Source organism: Oryzias latipes, chromosome 23 (assembly GCF_002234675.1).
Source record: "Oryzias latipes chromosome 23, ASM223467v1".
NCBI classification, from domain to species: Eukaryota; Metazoa; Chordata; class Actinopteri; order Beloniformes; family Adrianichthyidae; genus Oryzias; species Oryzias latipes.
Window position 1 is genome coordinate 23,956,889 of NC_019881.2, and position 22,621 is coordinate 23,979,509.

The 22,621-nt window shown below is 46.7% G+C and overlaps 1 protein-coding gene across 4 annotated transcripts; it reads right to left on the reverse strand.

Annotated features, from left to right (window-relative positions):
* Nucleotides 1–4,975: 4,975 nt before the first annotated feature.
* svopl (SVOP like) lies at nt 4,976–22,465 on the reverse strand. 4 transcript variants are annotated; one of them, XM_023952189.1, is made up of 16 exons: nt 21,458–22,465; nt 21,021–21,121; nt 16,300–16,388; nt 9,317–9,415; nt 8,993–9,064; nt 7,524–7,648; nt 7,381–7,444; nt 7,051–7,176; nt 6,824–6,952; nt 6,451–6,524; nt 6,147–6,343; nt 5,957–6,068; nt 5,797–5,878; nt 5,642–5,731; nt 5,466–5,579; nt 4,976–5,390 (listed from the first exon to the last, which is right to left on the reverse strand). In XM_023952189.1, the coding sequence occupies exons 2-16, from the start codon at nt 21,118–21,120 to the stop codon at nt 5,379–5,381; spliced, it is 1,485 nt and encodes a 494-aa protein (XP_023807957.1). In that variant the 5' UTR covers nt 21,121; nt 21,458–22,465; the 3' UTR covers nt 4,976–5,378. The 4 variants fall into 4 exon arrangements, with proteins under 4 accessions (XP_023807957.1, XP_023807955.1, XP_023807956.1 ...); XM_023952187.1 differs by having other exon boundaries at nt 21,358–22,465; XM_023952188.1 differs by having other exon boundaries at nt 21,309–22,465.
* Between the last annotated feature and the right edge of the window lie 156 nt (nt 22,466–22,621).

A 22,621-nucleotide genomic window follows, 5' to 3' on the forward strand; every position in this document is an offset into this window, starting at 1 on the left:
AATGGGCTTGGTCCGATGACCCTCAGGTGGGCCTCTTTAGCCTCAGTCTCTGGTTTCATCCTGGTCCACAGAAATTCTTCAGATACTTCCATGAGAGTTGAAGGAATATAAGGAAGCTTCTTAGGAGATTTCGCTGGTGGTTCTGGATGTGAGTCTAGCTAGCAGTTTGTTTTCCTCCAGAAGGATCTTCTCCTGGTGGAACAGAACCTTGGTTTAGGATTCCATGAGAAGTTCAGCAAAGCCTGAAGCTTACAGAACCTCTTAACAGGAAATGTGTGCAGAGCTGAATCCAGATGTTCTGCTGGTGCACCTGAGCTCCTGCTGAAGGAACTCAGGTGCCGTCAGGTGTGACGTCTTCACGGACAAATGCAGCAGCCAATCAGTAGATTAACAGCATGGTTCTGGTTCTGGTTCTGTTCTTCATCTTCAACACCAGAACTGTGGTCAGAACCTGGAAGATCCAAGAGCTTCTTCCTCTGCGTCTTTGACCAGAGAACCAAGATCAGGTCAGCTCAGAGGAAAAGTCCTCACACTCACCTGACTGCTAATCCATGCTAATCCCTGCTCCTCGCTGTGGTGCACAAACAACGCCAGGCAGGGGTCAGGAGGCGGGGCCAGATGAAGCTCCACCCACCAGAGTCAGACAAAACTGAGCCTGAGCTGCTGCTAATCTGGGAGTTAAAGAGCTTACAGGCAGAGGAAAAGCCACTAGTCATCTTCATCAGAGCAGCAGTGAAGGGGGGGGGGGGCGTGGCACAGAGGTGAAGCGGTTCTGAATACAGGTTCAATTCCCATTTAGCCTGTTTGTGGGCGTCAAACCCCATGTGGTCTTCTCGTTAATCCTCACAGGTGAGACCGACCAAACCTGCTGACGGCGAGATTTTCATAGAGAACCACACATTTGAGCCAAGTAGCCAGTAGAAATTCTAAATCGAGCTATTTTACAAACAATGTTTGGAAAACAGTGAGAGAACTAAAAAAAAAGCCTTCAACCCAACTACCTTTATACTCAAAGTTGAAAATTTAATAATTTGGTACAAAGAACAAATGATCAATACATGGAAAGTGGTGCATGATCAGTGATAACTATTGGATGTATCTGGACATCTCTAACATCCTTCATGTAGGAGTTGCTAAAGACTATATAATCTAACTGGGAGTAAGAGTGGTGAACAGGAGAAAGGACGGTGAAACCTTCAGTGTTTTGGTGACAGGAGCGCCAAACGTCGCAGAGACCCATTTCGTCCAGATACTGCCTGAGAGTTCTGGTTTATTGCCAGTTTCGCTGTTTCCCCGCTGAGCTGAGTCTGTCGACTTCAGGGTCTAATACAAGATTGAAGTCACCTCCTATAAAAAATTGGAGCCAGAGTGAGCCGACAGTGATGTAAAGAGCCTGTGAAAAAAGGAGGAGTCATCTACATATGGCCATATATTCTAGCCATCCAATATTTCGTATACTGAACTTATGTATTAATAATCACATATCTACCTTCTGAATCAGACACAGTGTCGGAGTGCGTAAATGTGGCATTTTTATTGATTAAAATGCACCTCTTTGCTTTGAGTTATAACAGGCTGAGTATTTGAATGGAAGCTGTTGGGAGGAGAGAAGATGGTCAGAGCACCCGAGACTCCACGTTAGTAATAGGTTCTCCCCCCTCAGCGACACACCCGCTGAACACTCAACTCTGGTTATCGGCTCTTCTGAAGTTAGAAACGTGGAGCTCCCAGCGGCTACAGTCAGGTGTTATCCGGGGGCCAGAGTTGGTGACATCGAGGGGAACCTTAGGATGTTAGCTCAGAGTAAGTCCAGGTTCCGTCGAGTCGTGATTCACGCAGGCGGTAATGATGCCCGACGGAGACATTCAGAGGTGGTTAAGTTAAACGTAGCTTCGGTGTGTAAACTGGCTAAGACGATGTCCGACACTGTAATTTTCTCTGGTCCCCTGCCGAACTTAGTCAGTGATGAAATGTACAGCCGCTTTTCATCATTTAACCGCTGGCTTTCTAGATGGTGCCCAGAAAACGGCGTTGGTTTTGTGGATAACTGGAGCGCGTTTTGGGGGAAGCCCGGTCTCATGCGGAGAGACGGCGTCCATCCCACCCGGGACGGTGCCGCTCTTCTTTCTAGAAACATTTCTGCTAGCCTTAAGGCCCGTACACACCGGGACGAATTTCACGCGCGATATTCGCCAACATTTAACGCCTCGTGACTAAACAGAGGGCACCAATGTGTGTGTGCACACCGACGCTAAAAACTCCACGCGTAAAAGCGTCATTTTTAAAAAACGCCTCAGGTTCGTTTTTCTGGTTTGATGCGCCGCGTCAAAAACTATTCGACCAATGAGAATGGCGCTTTTGCACACGTGTCTGGAGCTTCTGAAGTTACAGTAAAACACAACTTGGGGGCGCTCAAACACAAAACTGCCTTTCTGAGCACACATACCAGCGAAGAAGATAGACGCCAAGTAGCGTCTACACTGCCGCGAAGAAATAATGACGGACATTCTAAAATATCCCCGAAAACGCTGATGATACATTTTCAGCTCTTGTACCAGTCGATAAAACTCCCCATGTTCTTCTCTTCTCGTAACTATGGGATGTACCCAAAATCGGCGTCTTTTCCGGCGTCTTTCATCATCAACAGAACAATAATTTCTTCATCGCTGGAACTGGAGCAACTGGTGCTTGAAATATTCATGTTTTCTTTGTTTGATTCTGACAAGCGCGTAAATACTTGCTCTCTTCTTCTGAGCGAAAAGCGACTTTAAGAAGCGTAAAGTTGCGGAGCGCCACCTTGTGTACAGGAGTATTTCTGTTTACATTAAGCGCCATTTAATGTCAGGGAATGAAATTGCATGTTCGCTCGGCTCATCGTCAGCGAAAATCGCCTGGGTGTGAACACAAAAAACGTGGCGAAAAACGCTGGCGAATAACGCCTGGCGAATATTCGTCCCGGTTTGTACGGGCCTTCAGTCTGTCAACCTGACAATCCAGAGACGAGACCCGGGCGCAGAGCAGCAGTGTAAAACGCTCCTCTGAGCCTCCCTTAGGGTTAGTGCTGGTGCAAAACCCATGCAGGGAAAGTCAAGCAGGTCCTAGCTTTAGCTTATGTGCTGAAAGACAAGTGAAAGGAGCGCGTCATAGAAACCTTAAAGTGACAGACAGCAGTACTATGATGCAGAATTGTGATGTCATTAAATGTGGTTTATTAAACATTCGATCCATTTCCTCCAAGTCCCTCTTAGTCAATGAGTTAATCATTGATAACAACCTCAGTCTTTTAGCCTTAACAGAAACTTGGAGCCCCCCCCCCACACACACACACACTTATGCTAACTATCAGCAATCCAGGATTTCAAATAAATACAATACTTTAAAAATCAGGAAGTGATTTTCTGGATTTTTGTTTTCATTTTGTCTCTTATAGTTCAGGTTTATCTGTAAACTTAGGCCTCTAGTCTTTTTAAGAGGGAGAACTTACACAGTTGGTGGCTGAATACTTTAGTCCCACTGTAAGTAACAGGACAGACTCCACACAGGACACCCATTGAGGACAGACAGATGGACAGATGCTGCCTGAGACACAGAATGTGAGAATAAAAACTAAATAAGGATGGAGATCTTTTAGAAAAGAACCAGAACCGAACATTAAAAACTGAGATCACCTCAGAGTTGGTGATGTCATCAAGGACCAGTCTTCAACAAACCTGTAAGAAGTGAGGACTCAGGTAATCTTTGGTGGATTTGGAGAATATCATTTCCAGGTCTCTGCTGGCCGTCATCCATCAGGCCCTCCCTATGAACCAGTACCTGAGCAACCTGTCTGACCACATGACCACACGACTCCATGATCACATGACTGCATGATCACATGACCACATGATCACATGACTGGATGATCACATGACTCCATGACCACATGACTCCATGATCACATGACTGCATGATCACATGACCACACGACTCCATGATCACATGACTGCATGATCACATGACAACATGATCACATGACCACACGACTCCATGATCACATGACCACATGATCACATCATCACATGATCACATGACTGGATGATCACATGCTCACATGACCACCTCATCACATGACTGGATGATCACATGACCACACGACTCCATGATCACATGACTGCATGATCACATGACCACATGATCACATCATCACATGATCACATGACTGCATGATCACATGATCACATGACCACACGACTCCATGACCACATGATTGCTTGATCACATGACTGCATGATCACATGACCACACGACTCCATGACCACACGACTCCATGATCACATGACTGCATGATCACATGACTGGATGATCACATGATCACACGACTCCATGACTGCATGATCACATGACTGCATGACCACACAACTCCATGACCACATGACTGCATGATCACATGACTGCATGATCACATGACCACATGATCACATCATCACATGATCACATGACTGCATGATGACATGACCACACGACTCCATGATCACATGACTGCATGATCACATGACCACATGATCACATGACTGCATGATGACATGACCACACGACTCCATGACCACATGACTGCATGATCACATGATCACATCATCACATGACTCCATGATCACATGACTGCATGATCACATGACCACACGACTGCATGATCCCATGACTGCATGATCGCATGATCACATCATCACGACCACATGACCACATCATTACATGACTCCATGATCACATGACCACATGACCACATGACTGCATGATCCCAATACTGCATGATCGCATGATCACATCATCACGACCACATGATCACATGACCGCTACACTATTTCAACTTCAGAGCGTCATTTGTTGGCTGACAGTGACATGACATCCATCTGGTCTCATGCAACATCCTTCCAGTGAACTTTCAGAGGAAATCTGGACATGTTCTCGTCCAGAAGACATTCCTCTAAACCACCAGACGTCTTCCAGATGTAAATCATTTTTATTGCACTTCCAAGGAGCAGCAGAACCCTGGTCAAACTGTCCAAACAGCAAAAACATTGAAACATTTGAAAAGCTGGAGGATGGTGGAGAGGGAGAACATCAGGTGGGCTCCTCAGCCATCAAGAACACCTGCTGCTGCGTTCAGAAGTCCAGCTGGACCCATGAAGAGGCTCTGACCCGAGTGGGGCAGCAGACTGTGCTACAGGTGTCTGTTGTCCCTGATGAGGAACTTTCCTCCAGAGTTCATGAAGAAGAAAAAACGTTTCCAGGCACAAAAACAAAGAGAGGGGCTTCTGATCCGGATCAGAACTGGTTCAGTCCCGGTTCCCACAGAAGATCCAGGACCATCGGGTAAAAATCAAACTTTTTGTGGGGCGTCATCAGGAGTTTTGCTGGAAAACAGAAGATAACATGAGAGTCTGACGGAGGTGAAGAAGGTCCAAAGACGAGGGGACAGCCCCCCTCACCAGCAGAGCGCGGCCCCTGGTTTCTATGGGCAGCAGGAAGTTTCCCAGCGCGCAGATCACACAGGCCACTGCAAACGGGCTCAGGGCCAGAACCACTGACTTGGACATCAGCACCTGAAGGACACACAGAATCAGGGGGGCTCTGAGAAAACTCCGCCCATTCCTCAGGAACGCACCTGTGCGATGAAGGGAGCGATCATTCCTCCGATCCGGCTGAAGGATGTACAGAATCCCATCCCCAAGGAGCGCGCTACTGTCGGGTACACCTGCCGGAAGAGAACCTGAAGCTCCAGAACCACAAGACAGCGAGGTACCAGGGGGAGGGGCTTACCTCTGCTGTGTAAATGTAAACCACGTTAAAGTTCATGGAGACCAGCGATCGGAGCAGGAACAGCAGCACGGTGAAGCCGAGCCTGCAGACACAGAGCGCCGACAGTGACCCCTCCCTTAACGGTCGGACCGGCCCATCAGAACCACAGGAAGGTTCTTACATGGTGCTGCAGATGTTCAACATCATGAAGACCAACGCAGCCAGCAGCTGCAGGACGCTCAGACTCGTTTTCCTTCCAAACACGTTCAGCAGAGCGATGTTCAGGGGGACCACTGAGGAGACAGGAGAGACCCCCCCGGGTCACTGGAGGGTGGCAGCATGTGACCCCCCCCACCCCCTCTAACACTCACAGGCCACCTCCCCCAGGCAGCTGATCAGCAGGGTCTGGTAGTCCCCGTATCCGAAGGGGATGCAGTAGCAGACGCCGCCCTGGTGGCGGTGTTTGACCTGGTGCTCGCGCTCGGCGTTGGTCACACACAGCAGGTTCTTCTCCAGCAGCTCCGAGCTGCTCAGCACCGAGCCGTAGTACGCAAACGACGCCACGAACCTGCAGACATCAGAAACTCAGTCCTGGTTCCAGAAGGAGAAGAACTTCTCTGAGGGTCTGCTCCTCAAAGCTCTCCACACAAATGAACGCAGAGATGAGGGGGTTACCATGAGTACCACAGCAGCAGGGAGGTCCTCCTGAAGGAGGGGCTGAGCAGAATCCTCCAGCTGCCCCGGTTTCTCTGGAACATACAAGAGCATCCATCAGGTCTTCGTCATGAGGCCAACATGAAGGACTGAACGTCTGCAGACACGGGGTTCCACAGGGATCCAAACCGAGCCCCTGAAGGATCTTTGAACCATTTTACCAAAGAACGGAACAGGTGCTAAAATGAAGGCGGAGCAGCCAGAAGTGTGACCCCAGAGATTCTGATGGATGAAAGTGAAAACGCTCCTCTTCCTCAGAAGAGCAAGCACCTCGATCAGCTGAGGGAAAGACCCTTTGAGAAGGCCAGGAGAACCGGTCAGACGTCGGACGTACCACAGCAGGTTCCACCAGCCGACCTTCAGGCAGACCCGCGCGGTTCATCCTGGCGATCCTCTGCAGCGTCTTCAGAGCGGCGTCCACGTTTCCTGCAGACACGTTGTACCGCGCCGACTCAGGGATAAACTGATAGAAGATCCACAGGAAGTTGGAGTCAGGAGGGCAGAGGTCGGGGCAGGAAGTGAAGGACAGGTGGGCGGGGGCGGAGGAGGAGATGGATGTACCTTAAACAGAAAGATGAGGACGATGCTGGGCGTGACGGAGATCCGGATCATCCACCTCCACCCCAGAGTGGGAACAACCAGCATCCCCAGAACGATGATCAGCATGGAGCCCATCATCCAGAAGATCTGACACAGAGAGCATGCTGGGAAACTCAACTGTTATGTCACTCAGGCACGGCGAGACTTTAGCACTGCCTGATCAAAGCTCATTCACGTAAAGGAGGCTCCGCTTCCTGTTCTAGGCAGGAGCATCTTCATCTCTGATGAAGACTCCTGGAGCACGACTCTGCTGCCGCCGATTGTCTAAAGGGTCATGTGACAGGAACTCACTGTGGCGAGCGGCAGCAGGACGGCGCGGTACTTCGCTGGGATGAACTCCGTCTTCAGCACGAACCTGAACAGCAAGCACACACCTGGTTACCGGCAAGCCGTCTCCCAAAGCGGAGGAACGTCCGGGGCGGCGGCGAGCTGACCCCTGAGACACGCCGGCGACGCCACAGCCCACCATGCTGCGCAGGAAGATGAACCAACCGTACGACGGCGCGAAGGACGTCAGCAGAGAGAAGTAGGCACTCCAGACAAAGCCGCCAAAGACCACCTACACATAAGTACACACATAAACATATACACAAGTGCACACAAATATACACACACAAGTGCACACAAAAACACACACAAATATACACACAAGTACACACAAATACACACACAAGTGCACACAAATATACACACATATGCACACAAAAACACATAAGTACACACAAATATACACACAAGTACACACAAATATACACACAAGTACACACAAATATACACACATGTGCACACAAAAACACAAGTATACACAAATATACACACAAGTACACACACAAGTACACACAAATATACACACATGTGCACACACAAGTACACACAAATATACACACATGTGCACACAAATAATAATAATAATAATAATAATAATGGATTAGATTTATTTACGCTTTTCAAGTCACTCAAAGCGCTTACAGTGTGTCCATTATTCAGTCATACTTGGTGATGGTAGCTACGGTTGTAGCCACAGCTGCCCTGGGGCAGACTGACAGAGGCGTGGCTGCCAGTTGGCGCCTACGGCCCCTCTGACCATCACCGGGATCATCCATACACATGCACACACCAGTGGAGCCCCACTGGAGGCAAGGAGGGTGAAGTGTCTTGCCCAAGGACACAACGACATTTTGGCTGGTGGGAGCGGGGATCGAACCGCCAACCCTTCGGTCATTGCACGACCCGCTCAACCACCTGAGCCACTGTCGCTCCGTATATAATATACACACAAGTACACACAAATATACACACAAGTATACACACAAGTACACACAAATATACACACAAGTACACACAAAAACACACAAGTACACACAAAAACACACAGGTACACACAAATATACACACAGGTACACATAAATATACACAAAAATATACACACAAATATACACACAAGTACACACAAATATACACACAAGTATACACACAAGTACACACAAATATACACACAAGTACACACAAATATACACACAAGTACACACAAATATACACACAAGTACACACAAATATACACAAGTACACACAAAAACACACAGGTACACACAAATATACACACAAGTACACATAAATATACACAAAAATATACACACAAATATACACACAAGTACACACAAATATACACACACAAGTATACACACAAGTACACACAAATATACACACAAGTACACACAAATACACACATATGCACACAAAAACACACAAGTACACACAAATATACACACAAGTACACACAAATACACACATATGCACACAAAAACACACAAGTACACACAAATATACACACCAGTTCACACAAAAAGACAATATCAAGCAAATGATCCAATGAAAAATGAGCGGCAGCTGAAGATTTTCTGACCTTCCAACGTCCGAATCTGTCAGCCATGTAACCACTGAGGACGCCACAAACCATGAACCCCAGGAACACAATCTGTGGGAGACACAAACACACAAAAACTCAGGAAGAAAACAAAAACTCAGAAAACCCACAAAAACTGACACCAAGACAGAAAACCCCCTAAAACATGAACATAACTGAAACATGAACACAACTGAAACATGAACACAACCAAAACATGAACACAAATCAAACATGAACACAACTCAAACATGAACACAACTCAAACATGAACACACAAGAGTCAGACACAAACAGACAAACCCGGAGCGACCCGGGTCTCACCGTTGACACCAGCGCGACCTGCCAGTCATCCAGTTTCCACTCACAGCGAATCTCTGGAGAAACAACGGCCAACAGCATGATCTCCATGGCCTCCACGACCTGCAAACACACACAGTTGTGTGTCTACAACCTGCAAACGCACACAGTTGTGTGTCTACAACCTGCAAACACACACAGTTGTGTGTCTACGCCCTGCAAACCCACACAGTTGTGTGTCTACGCCCTGCAAACCCACACAGTTGTGTGTCTACGACCTGCAAACACACACAGTTGTGTGTCTACGCCCTGCAAACCCACACAGTTGTGTGTCTACGACCTGCAAACGCACACAGTTGTGTAGCCACGACCTGCAAACGCACACAGTTATATGTCCATGACCTGCAAAGGCACACAGTTATGTGTCTACGACCTGCAAACGCACACAGTTGTGCCTCTACGACCTGCAAACGCACACAGTTGTGCGTCTACAACCTGCAAACGCACACAGTTGTGCGTCTACAACCTGCAAACGCACACAGTTGTGCGTCTACGACCTGCAAACACACACAGTTGTGCGTCCACGACCTGCAAACGCACACAGTTGTGTGTCCACGACCTGCAAACGCACACAGTTGTGCCTCTTCGACCTGCAAACGCACACAGTTGTGCGTCTATAACCTGCAAACGCACACAGTTGTGCGTCTACGACCTGCAAACGCACACAGTTGTGCGTCCACGACCTGCAAACGCACACAGTTGTGTGTCCACGACCTGCAAACGCACACAGTTGTGTGTCCAAAACTTGCAAACGCACACAGTTGTGTCCACGACCTGCAAACGCACACAGTTGTGTGTCCACGACCTGCAAAGGCACACAGTTGTGTGTCTACGACCTGCAAACGCACACAGTTATGTATCCACGACCTGCAAACGCACACAGTTATATGTCTACGACCTGCAAAGGCACACAGTTGTGTGTCTACAACCTGCAAACGCACACAGTTGTGTGTCCACGACCTGCAAACGCACACAGTTATATGTCCACGACCTGCAAACGCACACAGTTGTGTGTCTACGACCTGTAAACGCACACAGTTGTGTGTCTACAACCTGCAAACGCGCACAATTGTGTGTCTACGATCTGCAAACGCACATAGTTGTGTGTCCACGACCTGCAAACGCACACAGTTGTGTAGCCACGACCTGCAAACGCACACAGTTGTGTGTCTACGACCTGCAAACGCACACAGTTGTGTGTCTACGACCTGCAAACGCACACAGTTGTGTGTCCACGACCTGCAAACGCACAAAGTTGTGTAGCCACGACCTGCAAACGCACACAGTTGTGTGTCTACGACCTGCAAACGCACACAGTTGTGTGTCTACAACCTGCAAACACACACAGTTGTGTGTCTACGCCCTGCAAACCCACACAGTTGTGTGTCTACGACCTGCAAACGCACACAGTTGTGTAGCCACGACCTGCAAACGCACACAGTTGTGTGTCTACAACCTGCAAACGCACACAGTTGTGTGTCCACGACCTGCAAACGCACACAGTAATATGTCTACGACCTGCAAACGCACACAGTTGTGCGTCTACAACCTGAAAACTCACACAGTTGTGCATCTACGACCTGCAAACGCACACAGTTGTGTGTCTACGACCTGCAAACGTACACATTTGTCTGTTTACAACCTGCAAACGCGCACAATTGTGTGTCTACGACCTACAAACGCACACAGTTGTCTGTCTACGACCTGCAAACGCGCTCAATTGTGTGTCCATGAGCTGCAAAGGCACACAGTTGTGTGTCTACGACCTGCAAACGCGCACAATTGTGTGTCTACGACCTGCAAACGCACACAGTTGTGTGTCTACAATCTGCAAACGCGCACATCTGTGTGTCTACGACCTGCAAACGCACACAGTTGTGTGTCCACGACCTGCAAACGCACACAGTTGTGTGTCTACAACCTGAAAACGCGCACAATTGTGTGTCTACGACATGCAAACGCACACAGTTATATGTCCACGACCTGAAAACGCACACAGTTGTGTGTCTACGACCTGCAAACGCACACAGTTATATGTCTACGACCTGCAAACGCACAGAGTTGTGCGTCTACGACCTGCAAACGCACACAGTTGTGTGTCCACGACCTGCAAACGCACACAGTTATATGTCTACGACCTGCAAACGCATACAGTTGTGTCCACGATCTGCACACGCACACAGTTGTGTGTCTACAACCTGCAAACGCGCACAATTGTGTGTCCATCACCTGCAAACGCACACAGTTATATGTCCACGACCTGCAAACGCACACAGTTGTGTGTCTACAACCTGCAAACGCACACAGTTATATGTCTACGACCTGCAAACGCACACCGTTGTGTCAACGACCTGCAAACGCACACAGTTGTGTGTCCACGACCTGCAAACGCACACAGTTATATGTCTGCGACCTGCAAACGCACACAGTTGTCTGTCTACGACCTGCAAACGCGCACAATTGTGTGTCTACGACCTGCAAACGCACAGTTATATGTCCACGACCTGCAAACGCACACAGTTATATGTCTACGACCTGCAAACGCACACAGTTGTGTCCACGACCTGCAAACGCACACAGTTGTGTGTCCACGACCTGCAAACGCACACAGTTATATGTCTGCGACCTGCAAATGCACACAGTTGTCTGTCCACGACCTGCAAACGCACACAGTTGTGTAGCCACGAACTGCAAACGCACACAGTTGTGTGTCCACGACCTGCAAACGCACACAGTTGTGTGTCTACAACCTGCAAACGCACACAGTTGTGTGTCCACGACCTGCAAACGCACACAGTAATATGTCTACGACCTGCAAACGCACACAGTTGTGCGTCTACAACCTGAAAACTCACAAAGTTGTGCGTCTACGACCTGCAAACGCACACAGTTGTGTGTCTACGATCTGCAAACGTACACATTTGTCTGTTTACAACCTGCAAACGCGCACAATTGTGTGTCTACGACCTGCAAACGCACACAGTTGTCTGTCTACGACCTGCAAACGCGCTCAATTGTGTGTCCATGAGCTGCAAAGGCACACAGTTGTGTGTCTACGACCTGCCAACGCACACAATTGTGTGTCTACGACCTGCAAACGCACACAGTTGTGTGTCTACAATCTGCAAACGCGCACATCTGTGTGTCTACGACCTGCAAACGCACACAGTTGTGTGTCCACGACCTGCAAACGCACACAGTTGTGTGTCTACAACCTGCAAACGCGCACAATTGTGTGTCTACGACATGCAAACGCACACAGTTATATGTCCACGACCTGCAAACGCACACAGTTGTGTGTCTACGACCTGCAAACGCACACAGTTGTGTGTCTACTACCTGCAAACGCACACAGTTATATGTCTACGACCTGCAAACGCACACAGTTGTGCGTCTACGACCTGCAAACGCACACAGTTGTGTGTCCACGACCTGCAAACGCACACAGTTATATGTCTACGACCTGCAAACGCATACAGTTGTGTCCACGACCTGCACACGCACACAGTTGTGTGTCTACAACCTGCAAACGCGCACAATTGTGTGTTCATCACCTACAAACGCACACAGTTGTGTGTCCACGACCTGCAAACGCACACAGTAATATGTCTACGACCTGCAAACGCACACAGTTGTGCGTCTACAACCTGAAAACTCACACAGTTGTGCGTCTACGACCTGCAAACGCACACAGTTGTGTGTCTACGATCTGCAAACGTACACATTTGTCTGTTTACAACCTGCAAACGCGCACAATTGTGTGTCTACGACCTGCAAACGCACAGTTATATGTCCACGACCTGCAAACGCACACAGTTATATGTTTACGACCTGCAAACGCACACAGTTGTGTCCACGACCTGCACACGCACACAGTTGTGTGTCCACGACCTGCAAACGCACACAGTTATATGTCTGCGACCTGCAAATGCACACAGTTGTCTGTCTACGACCTGCAAACGCGCACATTTGTGTGTTTACGACCTGCAAACGCACACAGTTGTGTGTCCACGACCTGCAAACGCACACAGTTGTGTGTCTACAACCTGCAAACGCCCACAATTGTGTGTCTACGACATGCAAACGCACACAGTTATATGTCCACGACCTGCAAACGCACACAGTTGTGCGTCCACGACCTGCAAACGCACACAGTTGTGTGTCCACGACCTGCAAACGCACACAGTTGTGCCTCTTCGACCTGCAAACGCACACAGTTGTGCGTCTATAACCTGCAAACGCACACAGTTGTGCGTCTACGACCTGCAAACGCACACAGTTGTGCGTCCACGACCTGCAAACGCACACAGTTGTGTGTCCACGACCTGCAAACGCACACAGTTGTGTGTCCAAAACTTGCAAACGCACACAGTTGTGTCCACGACCTGCAAACGCACACAGTTGTGTGTCCACGACCTGCAAAGGCACACAGTTGTGTGTCCACGACCTGCAAACGCACACAGTTATATGTCTACGACCTGCAAACGCATACAGTTGTGTCCACGATCTGCACACGCACACAGTTGTGTGTCTACAACCTGCAAACGCGCACAATTGTGTGTCCATCACCTGCAAACGCACACAGTTATATGTCCACGACCTGCAAACGCACACAGTTGTGTGTCTACAACCTGCAAACGCACACAGTTATATGTCTACGACCTGCAAACGCACACCGTTGTGTCAACGACCTGCAAACGCACACAGTTGTGTGTCCACGACCTGCAAACGCACACAGTTATATGTCTGCGACCTGCAAACGCACACAGTTATATGTCTGTCTACGACCTGCAAACGCGCACAATTGTGTGTCTACGACCTGCAAACGCACAGTTATATGTCCACGACCTGCAAACGCACACAGTTATATGTCTACGACCTGCAAACGCACACAGTTGTGTCCACGACCTGCAAACGCACACAGTTGTGTGTCCACGACCTGCAAACGCACACAGTTATATGTCTGCGACCTGCAAATGCACACAGTTGTCTGTCCACGACCTGCAAACGCACACAGTTGTGTAGCCACGAACTGCAAACGCACACAGTTGTGTGTCCACGACCTGCAAACGCACACAGTTGTGTGTCTACAACCTGCAAACGCACACAGTTGTGTGTCCACGACCTGCAAACGCACACAGTAATATGTCTACGACCTGCAAACGCACACAGTTGTGCGTCTACAACCTGAAAACTCACACAGTTGTGCGTCTACGACCTGCAAACGCACACAGTTGTGTGTCTACGATCTGCAAACGTACACATTTGTCTGTTTACAACCTGCAAACGCGCACAATTGTGTGTCTACGACCTGCAAACGCACACAGTTGTCTGTCTACGACCTGCAAACGCGCTCAATTGTGTGTCCATGAGCTGCAAAGGCACACAGTTGTGTGTCTACGACCTGCCAACGCACACAATTGTGTGTCTACGACCTGCAAACGCACACAGTTGTGTGTCTACAATCTGCAAACGCGCACATCTGTGTGTCTACGACCTGCAAACGCACACAGTTGTGTGTCCACGACCTGCAAACGCACACAGTTGTGTGTCTACAACCTGCAAACGCGCACAATTGTGTGTCTACGACATGCAAACGCACACAGTTATATGTCCACGACCTGCAAACGCACACAGTTGTGTGTCTACGACCTGCAAACGCACACAGTTGTGTGTCTACGACCTGCAAACGCACACAGTTATATGTCTACGACCTGCAAACGCACACAGTTGTGCGTCTACGACCTGCAAACGCACACAGTTGTGTGTCCACGACCTGCAAACGCACACAGTTGTGTGTCTACAACCTGCAAACGCGCACAATTGTGTGTTCATCACCTACAAACGCACACAGTTATATGTCCACGACCTGCAAACGCACACAGTTGTGTGTCTACAACCTGCAAACGCACACCGTTGTGTCCACGACCTGCAAACGCACACAGTTGTGTGTCCACGACCTGCAAACGCACACAGTTATATGTCTGCGACCTGCAAACGCACACAGTTGTCTGTCTACGACCTGCAAACGCGCACAATTGTGTGTCTACGACCTGCAAACGCACAGTTATATGTCCACGACCTGCAAACGCACACAGTTATATGTTTACGACCTGCAAACGCACACAGTTGTGTCCACGACCTGCAAACGCACACAGTTGTGTGTCCACGACCTGCAAACGCACACAGTTATATGTCTGCGACCTGCAAATGCACACAGTTGTCTGTCTACGACCTGCAAACGCGCACATTTGTGTGTTTACGACCTGCAAACGCACACAGTTGTGTGTCCACGACCTGCAAACGCACACAGTTGTGTGTCTACAACCTGCAAACGCACACAGTTGTGTGTCTACAACCTGCAAACGCCCACAATTGTGTGTCTACGACATGCAAACGCACACAGTTATATGTCCACGACCTGCAAACGCACACAGTTGTGTGTCTACGACCTGCAAACGCACACAGTTAAATGTCTACGACCTGCAAACGCACACAGTTGTGCGTCTACGACCTGCAAACGCACACAGTTGTGTGTCCACGACCTGCAAACGCACACAGTTATATGTCTACGACCTGCAAACGCATACAGTTGTGTCCACGACCTGCACACGCACACAGTTGTGTGGCTACAACCTGCAAACGCGCACAATTGTGTGTCCATCACCTGCAAACGCACACAGTTATATGTCCACGACCTGCAAACGCACACAGTTGTGTGTCTACAACCTGCAAACGCGCACAATTGTGTGTCTACGACCTGCAAACGCACAGTTATATGTCCACGACCTGCAAACGCACACAGTTGTGTGTCCACGACCTGCAAACGCGCACAATTGTGTGTCTACGACCTGCAAACACACACAGTTGTGTGTCCATCACCTGCAAACGCACTTAGTTGTGTGTATGTGTGAGGCTGTGGTGTCAGACGTCGCACAGGAACTCACATTGGCGCTCCCCATGATGACAAACAGAAGTACGTGGAAACGCCCGAAGCCGATCTCTTCCACGGCGTCCTCCACCGTGAACGTTTTGTCTGCGGGCACACAGAGGGGGCCGTTTAACTTTTTACCTTTCAACCTTTCAACAAAAATCATTTCCAGAAAAAAAAAATATTAAAAAATGAAAACATGTCAGAAAACTAACCCTAATTTTCAGAAAACAAAATTAATTTCCAGAAAACAAAATGAAATACAAAAGAATGAAAAACATTTCAGAAAAAAAAATGAAATATTAAAAAATGAAAAACATTTCAGAAAAAAAAATGAAATATTAAAAAATGAAAAACATTTCAAAACACAGAATTAATTTCCAGAAAACAAAACGAAATTTTCAAAAATGAAAACCATTTCCAAACCGGAAGAAGCAGGTACTATGGGACAACGCTGATTGGATGATGATGTTTGTCAATCATTTGAACTGAAAAGTATTTTAAATGAAGCGATGCCGGATTTCATCGTCCAAACAACAATGTACTATAATAATCCACGTATTTCCCATTTACATATTAAATCAAAAATGCAGCAAACGGATAATGAAGGTTTAAATTATTTTTTGAATATTTCGTCTGAAGCAGAACGGTCACCCGGAAATAGTTTGTGTGGATGACGTCCGTTCTGCAGGTAAACAAAGAAAGGGACGGTAAAACGTTAACATAAACTTTAATCTTTGAATATTTAGCGGATGTGATGACAGAACGCACGCAGAAATATCAACACCAACCAGGTTTACAAATGTTTCAAAATGTCGTGAGAGGATTCTGTCTAAAGCAGCAGCTGGGAAGAAACGGGTGTTAAAGACGGCGCACATCAGGAAATGCAGTCCCGCCATCCACTGATAAGGTATGGAGGCACATTTGTTTGATCTAATAAATGTAGCGTTAAACGTGATTTCTAGGTGGGTGTTTACAGACAGATCCAAGATCCTTCAATCATACGTTAATGACAGGTTACCTCATCAGGTAAAAGTACGGTTGGAGGTAGAGCGTTTAGCCACCAAGCCCCTGTCTTATGGAATAAACTCCCAGCTCATGTAAGAGAGGCCGACTCAGTTTCTACATTCAAAGCTAGACTGAAAACATTCCTCTTTGGACAGGCTTATTGTCAGACTAGTTAGTATTCAGAGATTATTTAACTTAATGTTAGTGTGTTTAAATTAAACTTAATTAGTTTTAATTAAACAATTAATTGTTAGCTGCTAGAAGTTGAAGCTGGGGTAACTATGGTGCACTGGGGTTCTGTCCTCTTTCCTTTTTTACTTCTACCCTTCCTCTCCTCTATTCTTGATCATAATTTATCATTTAGTTCTCCATGCCTCTGTTTGGTACAGTGCGATTCATGTATTGTCCCTCTTTTCCTCTCCCCTCCTGGGGAGTGGGAGTGCTTCCAGACTCCAGTTGGCTCATCCGTGCTCCAGTTCCTGACCGTTTACCTCGCCTTTGCTCCTGCTCCTACACCTGGCTGTGGATCCTGCCTCTGGCTCATCTCTGGCTCGTCTCTGCTCTGTACCTGACCGAGTACCTCGTCTCTGCTCGCCCTCCTACACCTGGCTGTGGTTCCTGTCTCCGGCTCGACTCGCGCCTTTGACTGTCCCGATAACCACGGCTGGATGAAGCTCGTCTGCTGGACTTTATATATGTAGTTGTAGATTTAGATAAGTTAATTCTTCTCTAAGAGTTCTGGTAAATCGCCTGTCCGTCCTGGGGGAGGATCCCTCCTTCATGTGGACACCCCTGAGGTTTCTTCGTTTTTTCTGGAATCCGGTTTTTTTGGGAGTTTTTCCTTACCGCGAAGGGGGGTCTAAGGGCAGGGATGCCAGTATAGCTTAGTCAGTTTGTTAGTTCATTTTAGTATTTTTCTATTGAACTCTTTGTATTCGTGATCCTTTTGATTTCATGTTTTACTTCGAAGCCCATCGAGACGACTGTTGTTGTGATTTTGGGCTATACAAATAAAATTGAATTGAATTGAATTGAATTGAATCAGCTGGAGAGGGGGGGTCACGTGGGCAGGATTCTCAGACAGGTGTACCAGCCGCATAAATAAGCAAAGCTGTCAGGTAAACTGCAGCAGTTTGTGTCTCAGAATAACATTTATGAATGCTTCTTATTCACACTATTAAGATCTGTGACTTTAGACTAGAGTGTGTCAGTGCACAGAAACATGACAGTAAATGACTGGATGTGCACATCATCAGACATGTACAGGTGTGTAACTAAAGGTGGCAAAGTCTGTAGAGTAAAATAAATCTTTAAAAAAACATTTTAGTCTTTCAGGCAGAGGAGGAATACCAAATTGTTTTAGAATGTATTTTTATAAGACTGAAATAATGTATTTTATTCTGAGTTTGGTGTTTTGACCCCTCCCTAATGAATTTCTGGTTTAATCCATTTTCTCCTCATTTTGATGAACTCAACTTTTTCCTGAATGAAAGATGAACGGTAGCCGATGTTTTTCTGTCAGGGATTTTTAATTTATTAATTTATCTCTGTCAGGGATTTCAAGAGCTGGAGCTGGAGTCCAGGGCAGAGGAAGCTGCAAGCATGTACGAGCAGGAACTGGGGTCTCTTACCTGTGCATCTTCCTCTGGATGTGATGCTGAGCAGCAATGTGGACAAACCTTCCCTGACATGACTCTTTTTGATATAGTTGTTAAGCACAAACAGACTTTTCCCAGATGCATTTTTTCCTCTAATAAATGTGACTGACAGGTACGCTGAGTAAATGCTGAATGTAAACGGAACATTTGATTGACTGCATGAAGAAGCCCTTAAAGGAAAATCCACAACTGTTTCTTTGTTTCTGTTACTGAATAACGTATTCATGTTAAGTTTTCAATAAATATACTGCATTGCTATGAAACAAATTTGTATATTTTCATGTCCATTATTACAATCCTCACGTCAGCATTCAGTTTTTTCATTGACAAAAAAACATTTCTAAACAACAGCTTTGAAAATCAAACATCATCTTTGTTAATAAAGCTTTAAAACCTAAAATGGTAAACATGGAAAAACTCCTAAATGAAGCAAGCCTAATATGAACATTTTAAACTGGAGTTTTGCTTAAAGGAACATTAAGTTGTTTGGAGTTGTACAAGTGTTTGATGCGATTCCTCATAGATGTGATTTCCAGATCATCAGCCCGACACTAAAGCCAGGAATTGTGCTTCGTTTTTCACTCCCCATTGCATCATTTACAACTAATCAGGCTTATGCAGCAGGTTAAAGACGTTTTTTTAAAGGACCTGCAATTTAAAAAAAAAAATTAGATATTAAGGTTAAATAATATTTATTGATTACATTGCACATAAATCATGGTGACTTGCCTGTACACTGCACAATGATATGAATGACTTTAGTCTTCTTGTATTCCCATGTAGAGCTGCCATCTGTTCTTCTGCAGCACAAACCTTTCTGGAACTTCGCTTTGAGAAACTTCACCTGCAGAAATATCACATGTTAATTCAATTAAGTATTTTATAAACTTTTAAAGTTCATTTTTAAGGGTCAGTATATGTGTATATGCATGGTTCAAAAATATACAATGCACTTTAATATTATTTCACATAATAACTTGTTTACTGATTTCAATCTTAAAGTCGATTTTTAGCAACACTGATGCCATATAATTACTGTAATTACTGTATAAATCACAGAACCAGGCTGGCTCGGAGCTTTTTCTCTCATCATGTTGTCACCGAAAACGGGAACGGCTATCATGTGAAGACGGTTCGTCTCCATCGGGTTCTTTTTGCGCATGCGCAAGATAAAAAGAAATTATCTTTTCAAAGCAGCACTTTAACATCCTAAAACTAACATCCTTAGAGACATGTGACTGACAAAAAAAAAGATCACAGAATTGATTCTTACCTGAAGATGATTGACAGCGTGAACCTTGCAGCCGTAGACATCAGCGCACAGCGTTCACAGTAAAAGTGCTCACAAACTACTTCCGGGTGACCGTGTGTCAGGCGAAAAGTCAAAAAAAGAATTTAAAAGTTCATTATCTGTTTGCTGCATTTTTTATTTGATATATAAATGGGAAATACGTGGATTATTATAGTACATTGTTGTTTGGACGATAAAATCCGTCATCGCTTCATTTAAAATACTTTTCAGTTCAAATGATTGACAAACATCATCATCCAATCAGCGTTGTCCCATAGTACCTGCTTCTTCCGGTTTGGAAATGTTTTTCATTTTTGAAGATTTTGTTTTTTTTCTTGAAATTAATTCTGTTTTCTGAAATGTTTGTTTTTATTTTTTTATTTTTGTTTTTTAAGTTTTGGTTTCTGAAATTTTGTTTTGTTTTCTAAAATGTAATGCTGCTATTTAACATTTGTTTTTTGTTTTTAATTGTTGTGATCTTAAAAATGTTTTTGTATGGAGTGATTTGTTGAGTGCTTTGGACTTCAGGGCCACCGTAGCTCCATCAGTGCAGCACAAACATACAGGGACTTCTTCAGGAACCATCACGGTCTGAAAGGTCCTCCTTCTGCTGTCAGTCCGTGATGGAACCTGATCGCCCTCCATCAATGGTGAAAGACTCTCCACCCCCCTCACCACCACCACCTCTTTGGCTTTGCTGCAGATGGGTTCAGGGGTCAGAGTCCAGGAGCTTCACCCCCCCCCCCCCCCCCCCCCACACACACACACACACTCACTCACCGTGGTTCCCGCCCTCCTGGAGCTCTTCATGTTTCTCCTGCTGCTGTACTTCCTGCAGCTGAATGGCGCTGACCAGCTGAGTCCTCATGGAGTCCCCCATCCTGGAACCGGACCAGAACAACATCTTCATGTCAGACATTTCCAGAGCTGAAACTGTGACCAGAAACCAAAGGCCTGGAGAAGTTTCCCTCTGAAAGGTCCTGCTTAGTCCAAACAGAACCAGAGAGGCTGATGGACCAGCTAGGAGCCCGTTTCCATCCAGAACCTGGGGTTCTGAGCTGTTCTGACCTGAGGGGTCCTACACCGGTTTCAAGCCCCAGCCCTTCAGAGGCCACACCTGTCAGATGACCCGGGCCGAACCGAACCGGGTCGGAGTTCTTGTCTCAGGTGTCCAACAAGAGCTGCTGGAAAGTTACGAACAGCTGATCAGGTTTCACCTGCACTTCCTGTTTGCGGCCCCTCGCCCAGGTGGAACGCGGGCCGAACTTCCGCCGCGCACAGGTGAGACACGTATGATAAATAAACTGCTCGTCACGGTTCCGGTTCCGCTGCTGTTCGACAGATCCCTTCCCGTCCCGAGGCGGCGCGCGGCTCTGCTGTTTCACCTGCGCAGGTGAATCAGGAAGGAAAGCAGAGGGGGAGGAGCTTCAGCGAGGAGGGCGCGGCAGAGGGAGGGTGGTGTGGGTCAGGCGTTCAGGTAGGTTCAGGTAAACTATTATGTTTATTTGGTAAAGACTTTTCGGCTAAACTTTCCTCCTGACGCGTTTCTTTCTTTTTTTAAAAACTTTATTGAGCATAAAAACATTTACAGACAGCAGAATCAGAGCTCTGCCACACTGTGATGACAAATCTACAAAAAACCTCCAATGAATTAAAGAAGGGAACTCAAAAATACAGGAAGTTACTTGGATTTTCTTTTCCCTTCAACCAATCAGCTTCCTCCATCTGACCCTGTCTTCCTCCCCTCTAACACAGAAGCAAATCCTCTGCTTCCTTTTCATGAATGGATGTAACCCGGAGGATTTCTTCATCTTAGTCCACACTTTGATACAACACGTAAGGGGAAGTAGGTGAGGCACACGTGTGTCAGACAGATTTGTCATGTTTTCATCCCCCAAATCCTGCAGACTGTGAGGTTCTCCTTAGGGCTGTCCACGTTCACGTGCACGCTTGTCTCTGCAGTCTGACTGTTAGAAATGAAGGATCAGACAATCAGAGTTTGTGTGGACGTTTCTACAGGATGTCTAGATTGTTGAATAACAGAAATTTACTCATTTTTAACATTTTCCAGTGTTTGCAATTTCCTTGACTGATTGCTTTGTTGATGGCAGAGAATACCCTGAACTGGTTTACATGATGAATGTCTTCAAATGTCTACTAAAATTAGACAGACATGATTTTTGCAATGGTGCTTTGATTTGATTCTGCACAAACACAACACATGGTTTTAGGGTCCCCCCCCCCCCCCCGTACTTCTGTGGGTGTGTCCAGTGCTCCATCTGGGAGGAGCTTATGAGTCAAGCCTTATTCTTGGTTCTTGATCATATCCTTCTGGAAAATGTGCAGATTATTATCCTGGCAGGAAAACACCTTTCATTTCA

Coding starts and splice junctions, on each gene's coding strand:
- svopl (XM_023952186.1), bottom strand. CDS start 21,159: ATGTCTGACATGAAGATGTTGTTCTGGTCCGGTTCCAGGATGGGGGAC. Junction 7,649..8,992: donor ACAGATTCGGACGTTGGAAG/GTCAGAAAATCT, acceptor ACTTATGTGTAG/GTGGTCTTTGGCGGCTTTGT. Junction 6,344..6,450: donor CTGCTGCTGTGGTACTCATG/GTAACCCCCTCA, acceptor TGATGTCTGCAG/GTTCGTGGCGTCGTTTGCGT.